The 16,847-nt window shown below is 39.3% G+C and overlaps 1 protein-coding gene across 14 annotated transcripts in view; it reads right to left on the bottom strand.

Moving 5' to 3' along the window:
- Positions 1–258: 258 nt before the first annotated feature.
- The window catches only part of PLCE1 (phospholipase C epsilon 1), a 296,951-nt gene continuing 280,362 nt past the window's right edge, over positions 259–16,847 (bottom strand). For 12 of the 14 annotated variants that reach the window (XM_075612802.1, XM_075612803.1, XM_075612801.1 and 9 more), the window contains 6 exons: positions 15,662–15,790; positions 10,940–11,149; positions 10,419–10,586; positions 9,566–9,784; positions 8,258–8,375; positions 259–4,690 (listed from right to left, as the gene is read on the bottom strand). In XM_075612802.1, coding sequence (XP_075468917.1) covers positions 4,533–4,690; positions 8,258–8,375; positions 9,566–9,784; positions 10,419–10,586; positions 10,940–11,149; positions 15,662–15,790 — 1,002 coding nt within the window. In that variant the 3' untranslated portion in view covers positions 259–4,532. Of the gene's footprint in view, positions 4,691–8,162; positions 8,376–9,565; positions 9,785–10,418; positions 10,587–10,939; positions 11,150–15,661; positions 15,791–16,847 lie in introns of all 14 variants that reach the window. The other 2 variants (XM_075612812.1, XM_075612813.1) reach the window with 1 other exon arrangement.

Genomic DNA, 16,847 nt, shown 5'->3' with positions numbered 1-16,847 from the left:
AGGTAACAGGAAGGGTTCACCGTTTTAGTGTTAGGACCTGCAGTTTGGGTTTACCTTGACGTTTGGTATGTAGGCTTACGACACTTTGGCCAAAGGGTTTAACTAAAAAAACAAGTAATTACTATTATTCAAGTATTTAAACTTTATACTCATTACCATATATGTTTTGTCAATTTGATGTAGTATTGGGCACCCCTGCCTTCTGTTGACTTGAAACTTTACCATAACCGTTTCCTTTTAAATAACAGGTCATTTAAAAACATGACACAAACCATTTATTTTCAACATATACAAATACAACCGTTTCAAGTCTGTACACATTAAGTAGTCTAGATTGAAAACACATTTTACAAATTCAACACACATTTTAAAACTGGCACAAAAATAGTCCGATATTGTCAAAACCTTCATGACATGCATAAATTAGGCACAATCAAGACAATCACAGAAATGCACAATTAACACATTTACACGGAAATATTTAAAACCACCTAAAACAATGTTCTGCTGGAGAGGCTGGCAACGTGTTGCTGAGCAAGGTGTAACCGGCCCCTGTGGCAGGGAGGCCAATGTATTTCTCCACCTATTACTACAATGCACAGCAACATTTACATAGACAAGGATAGGGACAACGTGACATTTTCATACGTGCTTAGAACACATTACTAGGGAAGCCAGGAAATCACTGCCTCTCAACACTTGTTTTTTTTTTTTTTTTTTTTTTAATGAGTAAAGTCGCTGCCAGACTCCACTTTTTGGGCAGGTCACCATCTCCTGTGCCTCAGGTACCAAAATTAAATTGCAAGCTCTATGGTGCAGGGACTATGTGCCTGCGCTGTATACACTGTGCATTATATCAGGGAAAGATCCTAAGGATGTTAATAGTTTCCTGTTAAATGCTAAAGTAAATTAGCTTAATAAAGCAGTAGGGTAACACTACACAGTAGCCACCTCTTAATTTCATGAGGTGACAACGTGAGGCAGCTTTGCAGCTGATTAACCATTTTTCTGCCAAAGACTTTCAATGCATTATTAATCCATCTAGCAAATAAAAAAACAAGCTAACCCATTTAATTCATTGAGCCTGTTCTAACCAAACATTTACCTGTAAAGCAACAGATTCATTTATTTGTATTGGGCCGCGTGGTGTTCGGGAGAAAATAAGAGCAATACCTTTGTGGTTATTAATGCATTTTCCTTTGAAGTGAGAGCCAGTGCTAACCATGCCTGGCCGTTAAATTACTTTCATTTTCTGGTGCCCAATGCATAAATAAGTTATTACAGACTTGTCAGGGGTTATTGTGCCAGTGTTGTTGTACTTTGTACAGTTCTGTATTCACTAGAAGTGCTATCCAGAGATAAAATTGTCGTAACTGGGGAGTGGCACATCTTGGTGCCACAGTTAAATTATTTTTAAAATAGTTTCATTATCAAATGAAATATTTCTTCACTTGAAGTGTTAGGGTATATAGTTTTAGGTAAGCATGCCTTACTCTAACATAAATAAATAAATGTAGATATAAAATATGCTGACAGGTGAAATATATACTAGCATAACCAAAGTGTACAGGTTGTTTTTAGCAACTGCACTAAAGGAATTTCTTACACAAAAAGGTATACTATAGCAACCCATGGATCTTTTTATTCTGCTGCTACACCTAAAGGATTTTTGAATTGAATACAAATAACATTAAGCAGAAGTCATAAAGACTCACTCTGCAATTGTAAATAAATATGTTACAATATATAACAGTGCTGAGTTTCAACATATACTTTTAAGTCTTTTCAACCAAAGCCATAAAAAGACCAGGTACAGTATTTTGTTTCCAAGTCACTACAAAGACCATTCAAGTCGGACACTTGTTTTTCTATTCTATTGCCCTACAGTAATATAGAATGGTAGAAGCCCTCCTTATGGTCACTAGTGGGGTTAAAAGCAGGTATATAGGAAATCAAATGCCTCATTGGGCTAAAATGATATACAGATTTAAAAAAAAAAAAAAATGCATTTATTGATTAAGTATTGTCTGCTGGGAAAAAAAACTGCTGGTTTAGTCCTGTTACAGTCTCATCAGATGACAGCCGGAACTTGCTTTGTACAAGGATTTGAATTATATGTGAGTCCAGATAAAAAGAAAATAAAGACTAAATCATTTAACAATAAGAGTTCAAACTGTCCGTTTGGGCTTTTTACAAAACTTTCTGTAGACAAAGCAACTGAACAGATAACATTACTGTCTCGTGTCTTCCCATTGTTACTACATGTAAAACTGCCTGCCAGGATATTGCACTTAAATACCACACTGCCCTGCAAAGAAGAACTACTTTGATGCAACAGCTGTGTATAATAAATCTTGTCTGTGTGCAAACTAACAATTGGCACACACTGTAGTAATGACTTACTGTTATGCACACACCACAAACACAAGCACTGCATGGCTTTCAATGTAAAAATGGATGCAATAGATGTAAGCTTACCAATTACAATGCTGCAGTTTTACATTTCCTAGAGTTCAACAATACCATTAAAGCTTGTATTTCAGAGAGAAATGTCATTGAGCATGTCCTAGTGGGGATAATTAGTATAGGTCTGACATTTACAGGGGGTTTTTTTTAATCTTGTTTGCGTCCCTTTCAAATATGCATTCTATAATGTGGTGTCCAATGAGATATTTTCTAAATATCAGACAACATATTTCATATGTGAAATACTACCACAGAATACATTTTGGGTGGAACTCGCCCTGTAATCTATGTGTGATTTAATGATACATTGTAAACTCTTTGCATTTGGAAAACTTTTAAAAGTATTGTTAAGCAGTCCAGCAGCACAGGAGTTAAAATATGCATTTTACAATACAGATACTTACATCACTACTATGCATTGAAACAATTCTGTTAACAAAACAGAAGGTAATAAATGAATATACTTGGTACAGTACATCTAATGAAAAAAAAATAACTTACATTTATTTAAAAAGTGTGCAGTGCTCAACAATATAAGAAACACTTTTGCGTTTTATGATTTTATAAGGTGCTATATTGCAAAATAGAAAAGGAAAACCGTTCAAAAGGTATAAATATGTTCAGTTTGCTATGCAGCTTTACCTGGTGCAAGCAAAGATGTAATATGAAACAAATCTGCTTCACCTTCTATGCACCATTGGGAAGATGGGGAAGTATATTCTGTATGAATAAAATCACAAAATGTTACTTAAGTATTCTGTAGTGTAGTAGAATCTATCATTTTGAAAACATGCTTAATACATATACCAATACAATAACACAACACAAGTTAAGATCATTTAAAAGTACATAAGCAAAAGTGATTTAATTGAACACCGCAAAGTAAAGGCCATCTGCAACATCTTTCTGCCAGAGATATGTTTTTATAAAGTACTTTAGAGGCAATCCAAGCGGCGTCATTTTTTTGTTGTAACACATGCAGCCTTTGATTACCTTTTATTGAAAAAAAATTACTTAAGCTGCTGATCGATTCGTTCTCCTGTGATTGATCAGCAAAGATCCTGCTTCCCAGGGTTCACTAAATGGCTGCCTTTCAGTTTCAATCAATCCTTCAGTCAGTGTAACTCAGCAGCTACAATGTATTCTTATATTACTACGGTAACATTATCATTACAAATTACAGCTCAAACTGGTGGGAATATTGGCAACAAATTATCAAATAGGAAAGTGTTGCAAAGATCTTGCACGGCTGGAAAAGTGCATAAATCTATAGAAATCAAAGGAGTATCAGTGTATTAAAACTCCTTACAAATGGCAGTGAGTTAAATAATAATTTTAAAAAAGTCATAATCTAATACTACAGAACTGATTTTAAAAAAAAGTAGAATATTGCTTAGATTTCTCTTAATGTTTGATTTCTGTAATAAAAATGTGTTTAAGATTTTTTTTAAATAATAAAACATTATTATTTCGGATATACCTTAGAGGGACAAATATTTGACTTACAATACAATATTGTACAATATTTTTGTAGACTTACATCACTCTCTATGTTGTGAAAAGCAAAGAGCACTTAATACAGAATAGGGAACTTTTTCAAGACCGTGCATTGCCTGGTGGTATTTTTATACTGGTATATTTGCAAAGTACTACGGAGTCACCCAAACAAAATTTGCTACCATGAGTATGCACATTTGTAACATCCTTCCATTAAGATTCTATTAAACGTTAATTGAAATAAAATATTATTTGTAGTAAATAAAAAAAATATTTTACAATGCCCAGAAACCACCTTGAAATGCTTTATCTGTTCGACACAGTATACCGCCAAACAAGCCTGCTTGTTTTACTTAAACATACTGATCAGCTCCAAAATCAGTACAAGGCTGGAATGAGCCTGCTGAACTCTGCCTTTTGTCAACCTAAACCATGGTACTGTACGTCATAGAATGACCGACAGGACTAAGACATGTGAACATGGCACCTGTCCTACACACAGCCAATGGTGATCAACTGTAAGAAGCTTTTCTTCACACGAATGCCTGTAGAATGAGGCCAACTGGATATCATTTCGGCAGCTTCCAGTTTTTAAGTAACAGAAAATACCAGGCAGGAGACGATCTACAAAAGGACGGATGTACATTTCTGTCTTCTTTACTTGCTGAAGGCTTTTCTTCTCCATTTTTCCTTTTGATCTTTAACATTTCAGGGCTTACACAGGCACCTGTAACATATTATTTGCAGTTCAGTTAGTTTTGGAATATATACAAAAATAAAAAAGTAAGCTGGAATTAAGATAAGTGAGACAGCATAAAAATGGTAGTATAGATTGTGTAGTTATAGAATATATATATATATAGATATATATATATATATATATATATATATATATATATATCTATATATATTCCCCTCTTTGCTCCTTCATATTTGTCTTGCAGACTTATTCATGAAGTGGGCATTGCGATCGGTCGCTTTTGAGCTTCAAGAACAAGGTGCTACAAGACACTTAACTATATAGTATACGTTGGAACAGCTTCTCTATGTCAGCATGCAGAATAATGCTCTTCCTTCCTTTAAGCTTCTGCTCTCCAAGGTCTGCTGCATCTCCCTATCACAATACTGCGTCATTCAAGAGTCAGAGGGACATTCACTATGTAAAATGTGGTCAATAAATATCTATTTCTTTCAGCTCCTACAAGTGTGTGTGTGCGCACACATATATAAGAGATCTATCTATATATATTCCCCAATATATATATTTTTTTTTTAAACACACTAATAAAATGATCTGGCATTAACTGCCATTTGTAGTTGAATAAAACTGCCCCTTACAGTTTAAAAAACATGCAGGGGATCTTGGATATATGCTATTTTCTGAGGGAACAGTCCCAAAACAAGAGTTATGGCAAGACATGCACAAAACAATTCAACATGCAAGTATTTTTTTTTGTTTTGGATTAATTTGCACTTTTTACATTGACAATTTTACTGGATACATTTTGCCAAACGCAGCACACAGCTTCTGTAGTTTCACAGATAGGAAATCACCACATATTTGACTCACATTCATAAAAGGTTGAGAAAAATATTTATGTACTTAACGTCACTGCTCAAAAGGCTTACAATACATTTAAGAAGTTTTAAGGGTTTAAAGCAGTGGTCTCCAAACTTTTCAGTGTGAGGGACACATCGTATATTCTACACATTTTCGCGTGTTAAAGAAAAAAAAAATCTTTTTAATAAATGAATGAATAAGTTTTATTTGGATCTTTTGGGGGTAATCGGCATGATATGATTCAGAACAAAATAGAAATGTGACCATTACAGAGAAAGGACGCCGCGCTTATACTGGGAAATGTGACCATTACAGAGAAAGGATGCCGTGCTTATACTGGGAAATGTGACCATTACAGAGAAAGGATGCCGCGCTTATACTGGGAAATGTGACCATTACAGAGAAAGGACGCCGCGCTTATACTGGGAAATGTGACCATTACAGAGAAAGGACGCCGCGCTTATACTGGGAAATGTGACCATTACAGAGAAAGGATGCCGTGCTTATACTGGGAATTGTGACCATTACAGAGAAAGGACGCCGCGCTTATACTGGGAAATGTGACCATTACAGAGAAAGGACGCCGCGCTTATACTGGGAAATGTGACCATTACAGAGAAAGGACGCCGCGCTTATACTGGGAAATGTGACCATTACAGAGAAAGGATGCCGCGCTTATACTGGGAAATGTGACCATTACAGAGAAAGGACGCCGCGCTTATACTGGGAAATGTGACCATTACAGAGAAAGGACGCCACGCTTATACTGGGAAATGTGACCATTACAGAGAAAGGACGCCGCGCTTATACTGGGAAATGTGACCATTACAGAGAAAGGATGCCGTGCTTATACTGGGAAATGTGACCATTACAGAGAAAGGACGCCGCGCTTATACTGGGAAATGTGACCATTACAGAGAAAGGACGCCGCGCTTACACTGGGAAATGTGACCATTACAGAGAAAGGACGCCGCGCTTATACTGGGAAATGTGACCATTACAGAGAAAGGACGCCGCGCTTATACTGGGAAATGTGACCATTACAGAGAAAGGATGCCGTGCTTATACTGGGAAATGTGACCATTACAGAGAAAGGAGGCCGCGCTTACACTGGGAAATGTGACCATTACAGAGAAAGGATGCCGTGCTTATACTGGGAAATGTGACCATTACAGAGAAAGGATGCCGCGCTTATACTGGGAAATGTGACCATTACAGAGAAAGGACGCCGTGCTTATACTGGGAAATGTGACCATTACAGAGAAAGGACGCCGCGCTTATACTGGGAAATGTGACCATTACAGAGAAAGGACGCCGTGCTTATACTGGGAAATGTGACCATTACAGAGAAAGGACGCCGCGCTTATACTGGGAAATGTGACCATTACAGAGAAAGGACACCGCGCTTATACTGGGAAATGTGACCATTACAGAGAAAGGACGCCGCGCTTATACTGGGAAATGTGACCATTACAGAGAAAGGACGCCGTGCTTATACTGGGAAATGTGACCATTACAGAGAAAGGACGCCGTGCTTATACTGGGAAATGTGACCATTACAGAGAAAGGACGCCGTGCTTATACTGGGAAATGTGACCATTACAGAGAAAGGATGCCGTGCTTATACTGGGAAATGTGACCATTACAGAGAAAGGACGCCGCGCTTATACTGGGAAATGTGACCATTACAGAGAAAGGATGCCGCGCTTATACTGGGAAATGTGACCATTACAGAGAAAGGATGCCGCGCTTACACTGGGAAATGATATATAATGAGCAAAAATATATATATTTCAAGTTGCTGCGGGTCGGATCTTGTGGGGGGCCTGATGTGGCCCCCGAGGTGTAGTTTGGAGACCCCCGGCTTAAAGTATTATACATCTAAAACTTACCTTCAATTAGTAAGTTTACAAGGGATCACTTGCGATACATAATTTCACATTACCATGTTGATTCACATTACCATGTTGATTCACATTACCATGTTGATTCACATTACCATGTTGATACAAAATGGTACTTTGGACATCGCTTGATTGTCTTATGTATTGTAGTGAAGTGGTAAATATAACATTTGACCACATATCACCACAAACGAAAGTTATAATGACACACAAAATGATCCCAACACTTACTGTAAGTAGTTCTGTAATAACGGAATGTTACCTTAATGATACAGTACTAGATTCTCACGTATCTCTATGTTCTTTTCAGCACTTCATTTTTGTAACGGTTTTTATTTTTTTAAAGATTACAATAATTATAAAGAAACCTTCCTGGGTGGCACAAAGCTGTGTGGCACTGTTTTATACTGTGGGTCAGTCACATTTACGGTATTTTAGCCAACGTCACGCAATCACACACATTCTCTTATTTATATAACAATAGGAATGGGGAAAACAAGGTACACTAGAAAGAGCTTTTAAGCCTTTTAATTATTCAATTTAACGAACATTTTAGCAAAATATACTGTGCAGTAAATTTGCTGACTTTTTTTGTTGTAAATTCTGGATTATATATATATATATATATATATATATATAGTACTGTTTCTTTAAAGTGTGTTTTAAATATTATAGACTCTTGGCCAAAATGTATGTTTGTTGAAGAAATATGTGAGCAGGTAAAACAATCATACCTGTGAGGGATATGCTGCAAACACATATAGTTGCTATTCACTGATGTCATTGAAGGACAAACTGCATGCAGGTTTTTCATCCCTACTCTGGGTACCTTCTGGTGACAGTATCTGCGGTGACAATGTGAAGTTCCGGGACTGCTTGCCTGACTTTGCTAGTTTCTTAAGTTCACTGGCAATGGAAAGGCCTTTTCGTTTGTCGTCTCTTGCTGCCTGCAAAATAACAAAACATCTGTACAGTATATTGAACACATGGCCATCGGCTAATCGCCTTCACTGCCACGTCTGGCAGCGATGGAGTTTCATGTTAAGGCCGCACTTAAGTCTATCAAATTATTTTAATCACTACAATCATTTTTATGATATTCAGATCTTCGCATCCTTTCTTGTGGAATTCGCTCTTTTAGAAGAAAATTGTTTGTCTTAAAAAAAATAATAATAATAAAGTAAAGTGCCTAGGGCTCTTAACTCGTATCGGTAATGATAGCTCTATAGTTTGACTGGTTCCTAGCAGCATATTTCACATACTGTAGGCTTGCACCAAACAACAATGATGTGATCAGTCCTGGTTAAATGTAATATATTTTATAGTAACATTATTCCTTTACTAAATAGGAAAATACATCAATGCACAAACTCACCAAAGCTGTGAATTTGAACTGTCCTCCAACTCCTACTGTACTGAGCCATGGGCCAGGTTTGTGCTTTTTTGTTTTTCATACACAATAAGATTGCCAACACTAGTCTACTGGAATTTTACAACATAAGGCACAGGATCCCCTTAATTCACAGACCAAGGATGTAATGCACTGCAGAGTAATATTTGTAATGCTATAGCTCCGATACAATAAACTAGGGGCGCTGAACTCCAGTTCTCAGCCCTGTCTCCAAAAGGGCAGGTTTTCAGGATGTCCCAGCTTCAGCACAGGTGCTTCAGCGGCTGTTCTAATTTGCAGTTAACAGTTCTGCCATCTGCGAATTATTAAGTGCAAATCCATTATTATAAGCAAATTGCCCCTGGTGATAATTACAAATAAAACTTAACTGAACCTAGATCACTGTGATATAGCCATCTTAGTTAAGTCACTATTTGATCGGGACTCGCAATTTAACCTTCAGAAAGCTATATTTGACAGTGTAACACTATCTTCAAAGGGACGGATAGACAGTGAAAAGGCAAAGCAGGTGCCTGGCAGGTTGTGCATGAAATGTACTTGTCTGCAAAGCAGACATCTAATCCTGCAGAAGATGTACCGGAAGTGACTCAGACATCCGTTCTGAAATGTGATAAGGTGTTAGAATTGCATAGCAGCAAACAGCTTCTACTGGCTGAGGGACAGTGGATGCTTCTCTTCTAAATCGTGCATTTTCAAACCGTCTAGTAAAAGCTTCCAGCAGATTACCTGAACCTGCTCCTTTAGTTTAAGAATGAATTTTCCGGCTCCCTTCCACTTGCTCTGAGCCTGGAAAACACATTCATGATCTGAGAGGACTCTCTGGGATGTTTTAGTGGCAGATGACTTCTTGATTGAAGTATCTTTGCTCACTTCCTCCAAAAGAACATAGTCGCCTGGATTAGGATTGCTCAAAATGCTGTATGAATATTTGGCTTTGCTGAGAGCCTGCAACAAAAAAATACAGTTTTCATTTTAGCAAAAAAATTACAAATATCCCAATACAATTGTTTTAGGATTTTAAATGCCAGTAAATATCCCAACATTAAGCTTATTCACATAGTTTATATACAGTACATATTCTGGGACTTCACATGCTAGCACATCAAAAAGTACCAAATCCCCAGGTTATTAAGCATCTGATACGCTTTGCTGAGAGGTTCTAGATATGCAACCTAGCACTGGTGTCTTTCTCCATGATGAACTGTGCATCCAAGGAGCAGTTCCTTTAGGAGTGCAAAAATATAAAAGGATTATTTAGCAAAGTTATTGTCCACATGTTGCTTTGTGATAGATTGTGTAATAAACCAACAAGTGGGGTCTTCATAGATGTGTGTAGGGAACTTTCAAAATCTTACAGGTTTCTTTCTTTTAGTACACATTAAGAAAGCACTTCACATTTCTCAGGACTAAAATATGAACTAGCAGTCTTAACATAATTTATACATGTCAAACCTTAAAAATTAAGGGACCATAAGGGGTTTTCCAGTACCAGTCTTATGGAATAGCACTGCTTACTAAAAAAAAAAAAAAAAAGGCTGTGTGTCAAGGAGAATCATTTAACTTGGGTGCATTGAATTACCTGCTGAATAACGTCCTGTGCTGTACTGAATCGTAACGCTCGGATAACAGTACGAGGCTGTTCAGGAGAAACATCATGTACCTGGACAAAAAAGCTCTCATCATCTGAGCTAACCGGCAATTCCTTTTCTTCTTTCTCCTCTTGACAAAGATTTTTGTCATTCATATTCTGAAAACAGGTACAACAATTATATTTAGACAAATACGGAGGCTTTCAGAAAATGCACAATTTCTTTATCCTTTTTACACAGTACCTCTGAAAAATGAATGTAGGCACTTTTAAGAAGAAGTATTTAAGTGGAAGGATTAAGAAGATATGCACAGATCAGACAAAAGCTCACAAAATAAATGCAAAATCACTGTGTGTTTTTATTTTTTACGTCGCTTCACGTAAATCGATTGCAGCCAAATTAATTACCAACAACTACATATTGAACTGGACAGAAGAAACAATATTATTTGTGCCACTCATTTTATGGCTAAGTATACAGTACATTACAGACGCTCCTGAAATAAACATACCTCCTCTCTAGTTTTAAGAATAATTCTTCCCACATATCCTTCTTCTGGAAACCAACTGTTCAAAATCTGCAGGACGTCCTCCTCTGGGCCGATCGCTCGGTGGAATGGGATCTTCTTGCACTCGTTCTTGTCTTTAGATATGAAACATTTTTCCTCCAGCAAAAAATAATCTGTGGTGCTTGGTTTATGTTTCTTTTTAGTACCTAAAACCTAAAAGATAGACAAATAAAACAATAGAGAACGTGTTCATAAAAACAATCTTCCTCTACACTGAATTCTGTCATCAGTAAACGTTGCCAGGTAATCACGATACAATTTCCACTTTATTATAGCAATGTGTGTCTGTGTATTATTGCACAGCAAATTACTGTATATAAACTTTGAGGATTATTTAGCCCTTGTAATCCCTTTTTCTTCCTTGTATTGCCAACCTTTACAGCAGATAGTGTTAATATATGCTAAAGATCGAATTACCACAACAAAGGAGGAAATTATTCTTTTACTGCAAAATGACATTGATCAATATATGAGACTTGCAAACGGATGCACATGCATCCGTGCGCATCGCAGAGTAAGCGTACTTCTGATATTGCAGACGTATGCTTACTCCAGACTTCTGTGAGACGGATACCTAAGAATTTTCCTCATTCTTAGATCTGAATTTGGTTTCTCGATAAAAAAAAAATATACGGAATTAAACGGACACACTTTTTTTTGAAAGCAGAAGCAAAAAGGGAACTCTTGCCAGGTTAGATTGTTTTTCAAATATTTTAGCTATTCTATCTTCATAAAAGTAAATATAAAATGAGTACATAGCAGTTGAGAGAAAATGTGTGTATACAGTCAGAGGTGCAACTAGGGGGGGTGGGGGGGCAGATGGCACAGGTGTAGCCCGATAGGGGGTGCAGAATCCCCCCTGACGGTGACAACCTCAGTCAGTGCTGCAGCCGGTCACAGCACGACATCAAAGCAGGATCGGGTGCTGTGAGACGCTGCAGCAGCGCAGGTCAGTTAGGCTGCGGCCAGGCTGGGAGCAGGCGCGCTGGTGCTCGAGCGCCGTGACATCATGCGCTCTGCTTGGCTGTGCTTTTCCTAGCCAGCTGGTTGTGCGCGTGTCAAGGGCCGCAGCCATGATGTCACGGAGGTGGTTCGCCCTAATTGGGCGAACCGCTCACGTGATGCGGCAGCGAGCGGTATAAACAAGTTTGCATACCTCTGTAAGCAGCTGGGCGCCGTGCGCGCTCACGCACATTGCTGCAATGTGTTTCATCGCGGCTACGTCCATAGTGGTTCCGGCAGCGCGAGCAATGTCGCTCGCGCCAAATTCAAACCAATGGAGGCTAATGCGCGTGAGCGCCGAGGCGGGCGATGCGTGGCGAGACCAACTTGTTTGACTTTGCTGCACGACGGCTGTGTCACATGAGCAGTTCGTCCAATGAGGGCGAACCAGCTCCGTGACACCACGGCCACGCCCCTGACACTCCTCCCCATCGCCTGCCTGCGGAACAGGAAATCTCTCCTGCTACAGGCGAGTGTGACGCCGCGTGAACACTCGCATACACTATGTATGCGGCCTTAGGAGGGAGCAGAGACAGCGGGCGGCAGAGGCTGGGGGCGGAGGCAAGGATTAGAGCCGCAGGGCTATGCCTGCCCCTGCTCTCCATGATGTCAGGGGGGAGGAGTTTCTGTCTGCTGCTGTGTGTGTTTGTGCCAGTATGCAGTGTGTGCGCTAGTTTGCAGTGTGCTTCAGTGTCTGCCAGTGTGCTTCAGTGTCTGCCAGAGTGCTACTGTGTCTGCCAGAGTGCTGGGGGCTCAGTTGGCGGAACCTGCCACATGGGCACAAACACCTAGTTAATCCTATGTATATAGTAATTAAATCCAAGGTTCCTGCCAAGTACTAAACAATGAATCAGTGATAACGGGAAAGCTTTGAACAGACTGGAAGCAGGTTTTTTTTTTAATTGTATTTCCATACTTTATTTAAAAGCTGAATCTGACTTTAAATATCCCAAAACTATAAATTATAAATATAGAGAGAAGACATGTGACATCGATTTTAATGCAGATTGAGAGTCCCAACTGAGGACATTTTGAAGTTGGTTCTTAAAAGAACAAAAGTAGTATTTCCTGGTGTTTTGCTGTTGAGGTTTTATGCTTAAATTTGAAAAGTATGATATATGATACAAAAAATGTTTGAATGAGACCTACAAGATTGTAAATGCTGTAGAAGGTTTTCTATGGATGGTTATTGCCTCCGCTTGCAATTTCAATAAACGATACTTACACGATTTCTGCACATAGTGGAGACAAACATTAATTATTTTGGATTCAATAACAGGCCACTGATAATTAGCTTGTGAGGGAGCCCTGTACATGTAATTGTTTCCTTCCTAAAGTGGACCGGCTGGAAAACTTAATTTGTAAAACTTAAAGCAGTCAGAAGACGTGATTCGCTGAAACACACAGAAACGGGCTCAGGGTACATATTAAATTAGAACGGCACGTTCCAGCAAAAAATCTTCATGTTCACAACTGCAATATCTGTGTCCGTAACTCCCTTATCCATTAAACTGCTCACTTAGCGCAGCTGTAAGTAAGTGAAAGGCCAGGGCCGTGCTTGGCCTATGTGCCAAGCGTCGCAAACAGCTTTTTGGGCACAAAATTGGAGCACGGGAATCTTTTTTTTTTTAAATTGTACTCCTAGGTGCTAACCTGAAATGTCTTAATCTGCTCCGTCCGCAACAACAAAGTAGTTTTGTTTTCCTTTTTTGGGGGGTACACAGAATTGGACTGTGTCAAGTTTACAGTTGTGAATGGTATGTACCAATAAAAATGTGCACCAATAAAAAGAAGATGGAGTGTCAACATTGTCCGCCACGTTCGTCTTTGCGTAAACCCTAAAAAGTTTAATAGTGTTAGCGCGGAATTAAGTTGCTATGTATCAACCAAAAATGTATTTGATATAGAACAGATGTTTCATTATATAGGTTAACAAATTGCATTATTTTCAAAGTATGGCTATCATAAATATTATTATACAAATAATTGATATTTACCAATACTGTACTAGTTATAAATAAAAAAATTAAAAAAAATACACATAATTCTGTTTTAATTTACATTTTATCAATTGGGTATTGAACATGCAACAAAACGTCAAACTTAATTTATAACGACCTTCATACATATAACGCACGTTTTATGAAGTTTTGTACCACCATATCGCACTAAAATTGATGCACAAAAAAAATCTCAAATATGATCTTAAAGCATACTGTATGTCCTATTTTATAATCCTGATATAAGAAGTCCATCTATAATACACCTTGAGAAAGAGCGGAAGCTCGAAACGCGTTGGTGGGGGCCCTAGGGCTCATTTTTTGTGTACTATGCTCTGATCCAATAAACCTTTTTATTGGGAACACACTCTCTAGCAGTTTTTTCCTGTAGTGCTCCATCTCTCCCTGTCGAACCTGTGGATATTCTGGAGAACAGGCAGCACACATCCATGGAAGAAAAGACCCACAGAAGACCCATCTACAAACAGTGAGTGATTTGCTCTTTTTTCACCATAGAAATCCTATTCAATGTATGAGACTGGACACAAGCAAGTGTGAGTATTCATCAATCAAGAGATGTTGCTCTTCCAGTTTATTGATGTAATGGAAATGGTGTGACATGAATAGAGGGTTCATTTAAGCGTGGGACACTTCAAGGATATGGAATTATGTTCTAACATGTAAATTACCCAGCAAGTGGTCAGGTCTGTGCTAGAGCACCATACAGTGTTGTTTACTCTTACATCTATAATACTACATCTATAGGAAGATAACAGTGGGAGAGATCCGAAGATTTCAGCGGTGCACAGCTTGTAGAGATGAGAGACCAGCAAGGTGTAGATTAAAAAATGAAATTTTATTGAAAAAACATATGGTATGGGGGACACACTGACGCGTTTCGGACCTGCGTGGTCCTTAATCATAGAGCTCTATTAAAAATTTCATTTTTTAATCTACACCTTGCTGGTCTCTCATCTCTACAAGCTGTGCACCGCTGGAATCTTCGGATCCTTCCTACTGTTATATTGCACACCGAGCGTGGATGCACGCACAGGAGAACAGCCATATGTGAGTATTGTATGTCTCCCTTCATTGAGACTGGATGACCGGTAACAGTGCAGCAACACAAGGGTCATGTAGGGCGCAATCCTACAAAGTAACGGTACGTTAACCCTCATTCATGTTATTTGTCATATGTGATAGATTCATGTACTAAGCACTGGGTCCAATACCTAATTATGATTATAGGCTGACTCCACAACCAAATAAGGATTATTATTAACTACTGAAGTTCTGAACGAGATTGAGCACTGTTTTTGGGACTCTTGCCCCATAACCACATACATCTATAGGAAGATAACTGCTGGCTTGATGATAAAACCATGGACATTATTTTTCGTCTCCAACAGCTTCGCAGCAAGATACTGCAAAAGATACTGCAGCTGGCCTTCAATGTCTATCAAGGATGTCAGGAAGTATTTTCCCCCATCCCGCACAAAATAAAGGCTCACCAGCTCTGCGTCCCCCACAAAATAAAGGCTCACCAGCTCTGCGTCCCCCACAAAATAAAGGCACACCAGCTCTGTGTCCCCCCACAAAATAAAGGCACACCAGTTCTGCATCCCTCACAGAGGAGTCAGGAACAGTGTTTGTGGATTCTTACTTGGTCAAGAAGTTGCTTTGCAGTGATCCCACCACTAACGGTGAATACAGTGAAGGGTTCGGGCCCAGCAATTCCATGCACTGTAACTTTGAATACGGTCAGCACTTTTCTTTCATCCGAGCTGAAATACTTCATAGAACAAAATAGAAATAAAGTATATAGTTAATGCTTGCGGCTACATATGCTGAATATGTAGTTTCCGACAAGTTCACACAACAGATACAATACATTATTTACTAAGCAGAGCTATTCCATAAGCTCCCTACCGGCACCAGAAGACACCATTCAGCGAATGGGCTGCAAGGAATCTTCTGGGGCAAGTTGACGTCTTATGGATTAGCTCGGCTTAGTAAATATGGGCCCAAAACTTCGAAAACAAATGGTATTTGCTCCAATTTTGCGCGTCTGACAATATATTATATATCTAAGGTGGGCAACCCTATCGCCATTCGCCACTTGTGGCGAATTGGCAGGCTAAGTGTGGCAAATTTAATATTGATCTAGTCTAGCCCTACCTTCCCTCTCCAAGAACTCAGTTCTGTGTCCTGCACAGCCGGTGCAGACCCCATGCGGAGAAGCATTCCGCCGTCAATCTGCCTCTCTCACCTTCACAGCACTGCATCAAGGGGGGGGGGGGGGAGTTATGGAAGCCGATTGACCAGTTGCGCAAGCGCTGTGGAGGGGAACCCAGGTATCATTCCATTTAAAAACCTTACCTGCTGCTGACCCGTTCCCCCGACTGACTGACTGATTGAACAATTTGGTAGCGCTGGTTCCCTCTGTCCTGTCTCCCCTCCTTGCTCGCTCTGCTAAACTGCCCCCCCCCTCTCCTCTCCTCCACTCAGCTGATTTTGGTAGCGCTGGTTCCCTCTGTCCTGTCTCCCCTCCTGGCTCCGGTATGTTGGTGTGTGTGTGTGTGTGTGTGTATATATACCCTATTTCCTCGATTCTAAGACGCACCTTTTTTCCGATTTTCACATGTCTGAAATCGGGGTGCGTCTTAGAATCAATGTATAAAAAAAAGGAAGAAAAAAAAGGAAGGAAAAAAAAAGTGTCGACAGTGCTAGCCCCCTCTTTTCACTTACCATGTTTCAGGAGTGGTCCCATGTCAGCAGAGGACAAAGCGGGAGGAGACAGGAGGTCTCACGTATGCAGATGGTTGAAGATGGACAGCGGGCGGGAGTGC

The sequence above is a fragment of the Ascaphus truei genome, chromosome 8 (genome assembly GCF_040206685.1).
Source record: "Ascaphus truei isolate aAscTru1 chromosome 8, aAscTru1.hap1, whole genome shotgun sequence".
NCBI lineage: Eukaryota > Metazoa > Chordata > Amphibia > Anura > Ascaphidae > Ascaphus > Ascaphus truei.
Note: the sequence above shows the minus strand (reverse complement) of the source record. Positions and strands in the feature narration are given on the sequence as shown.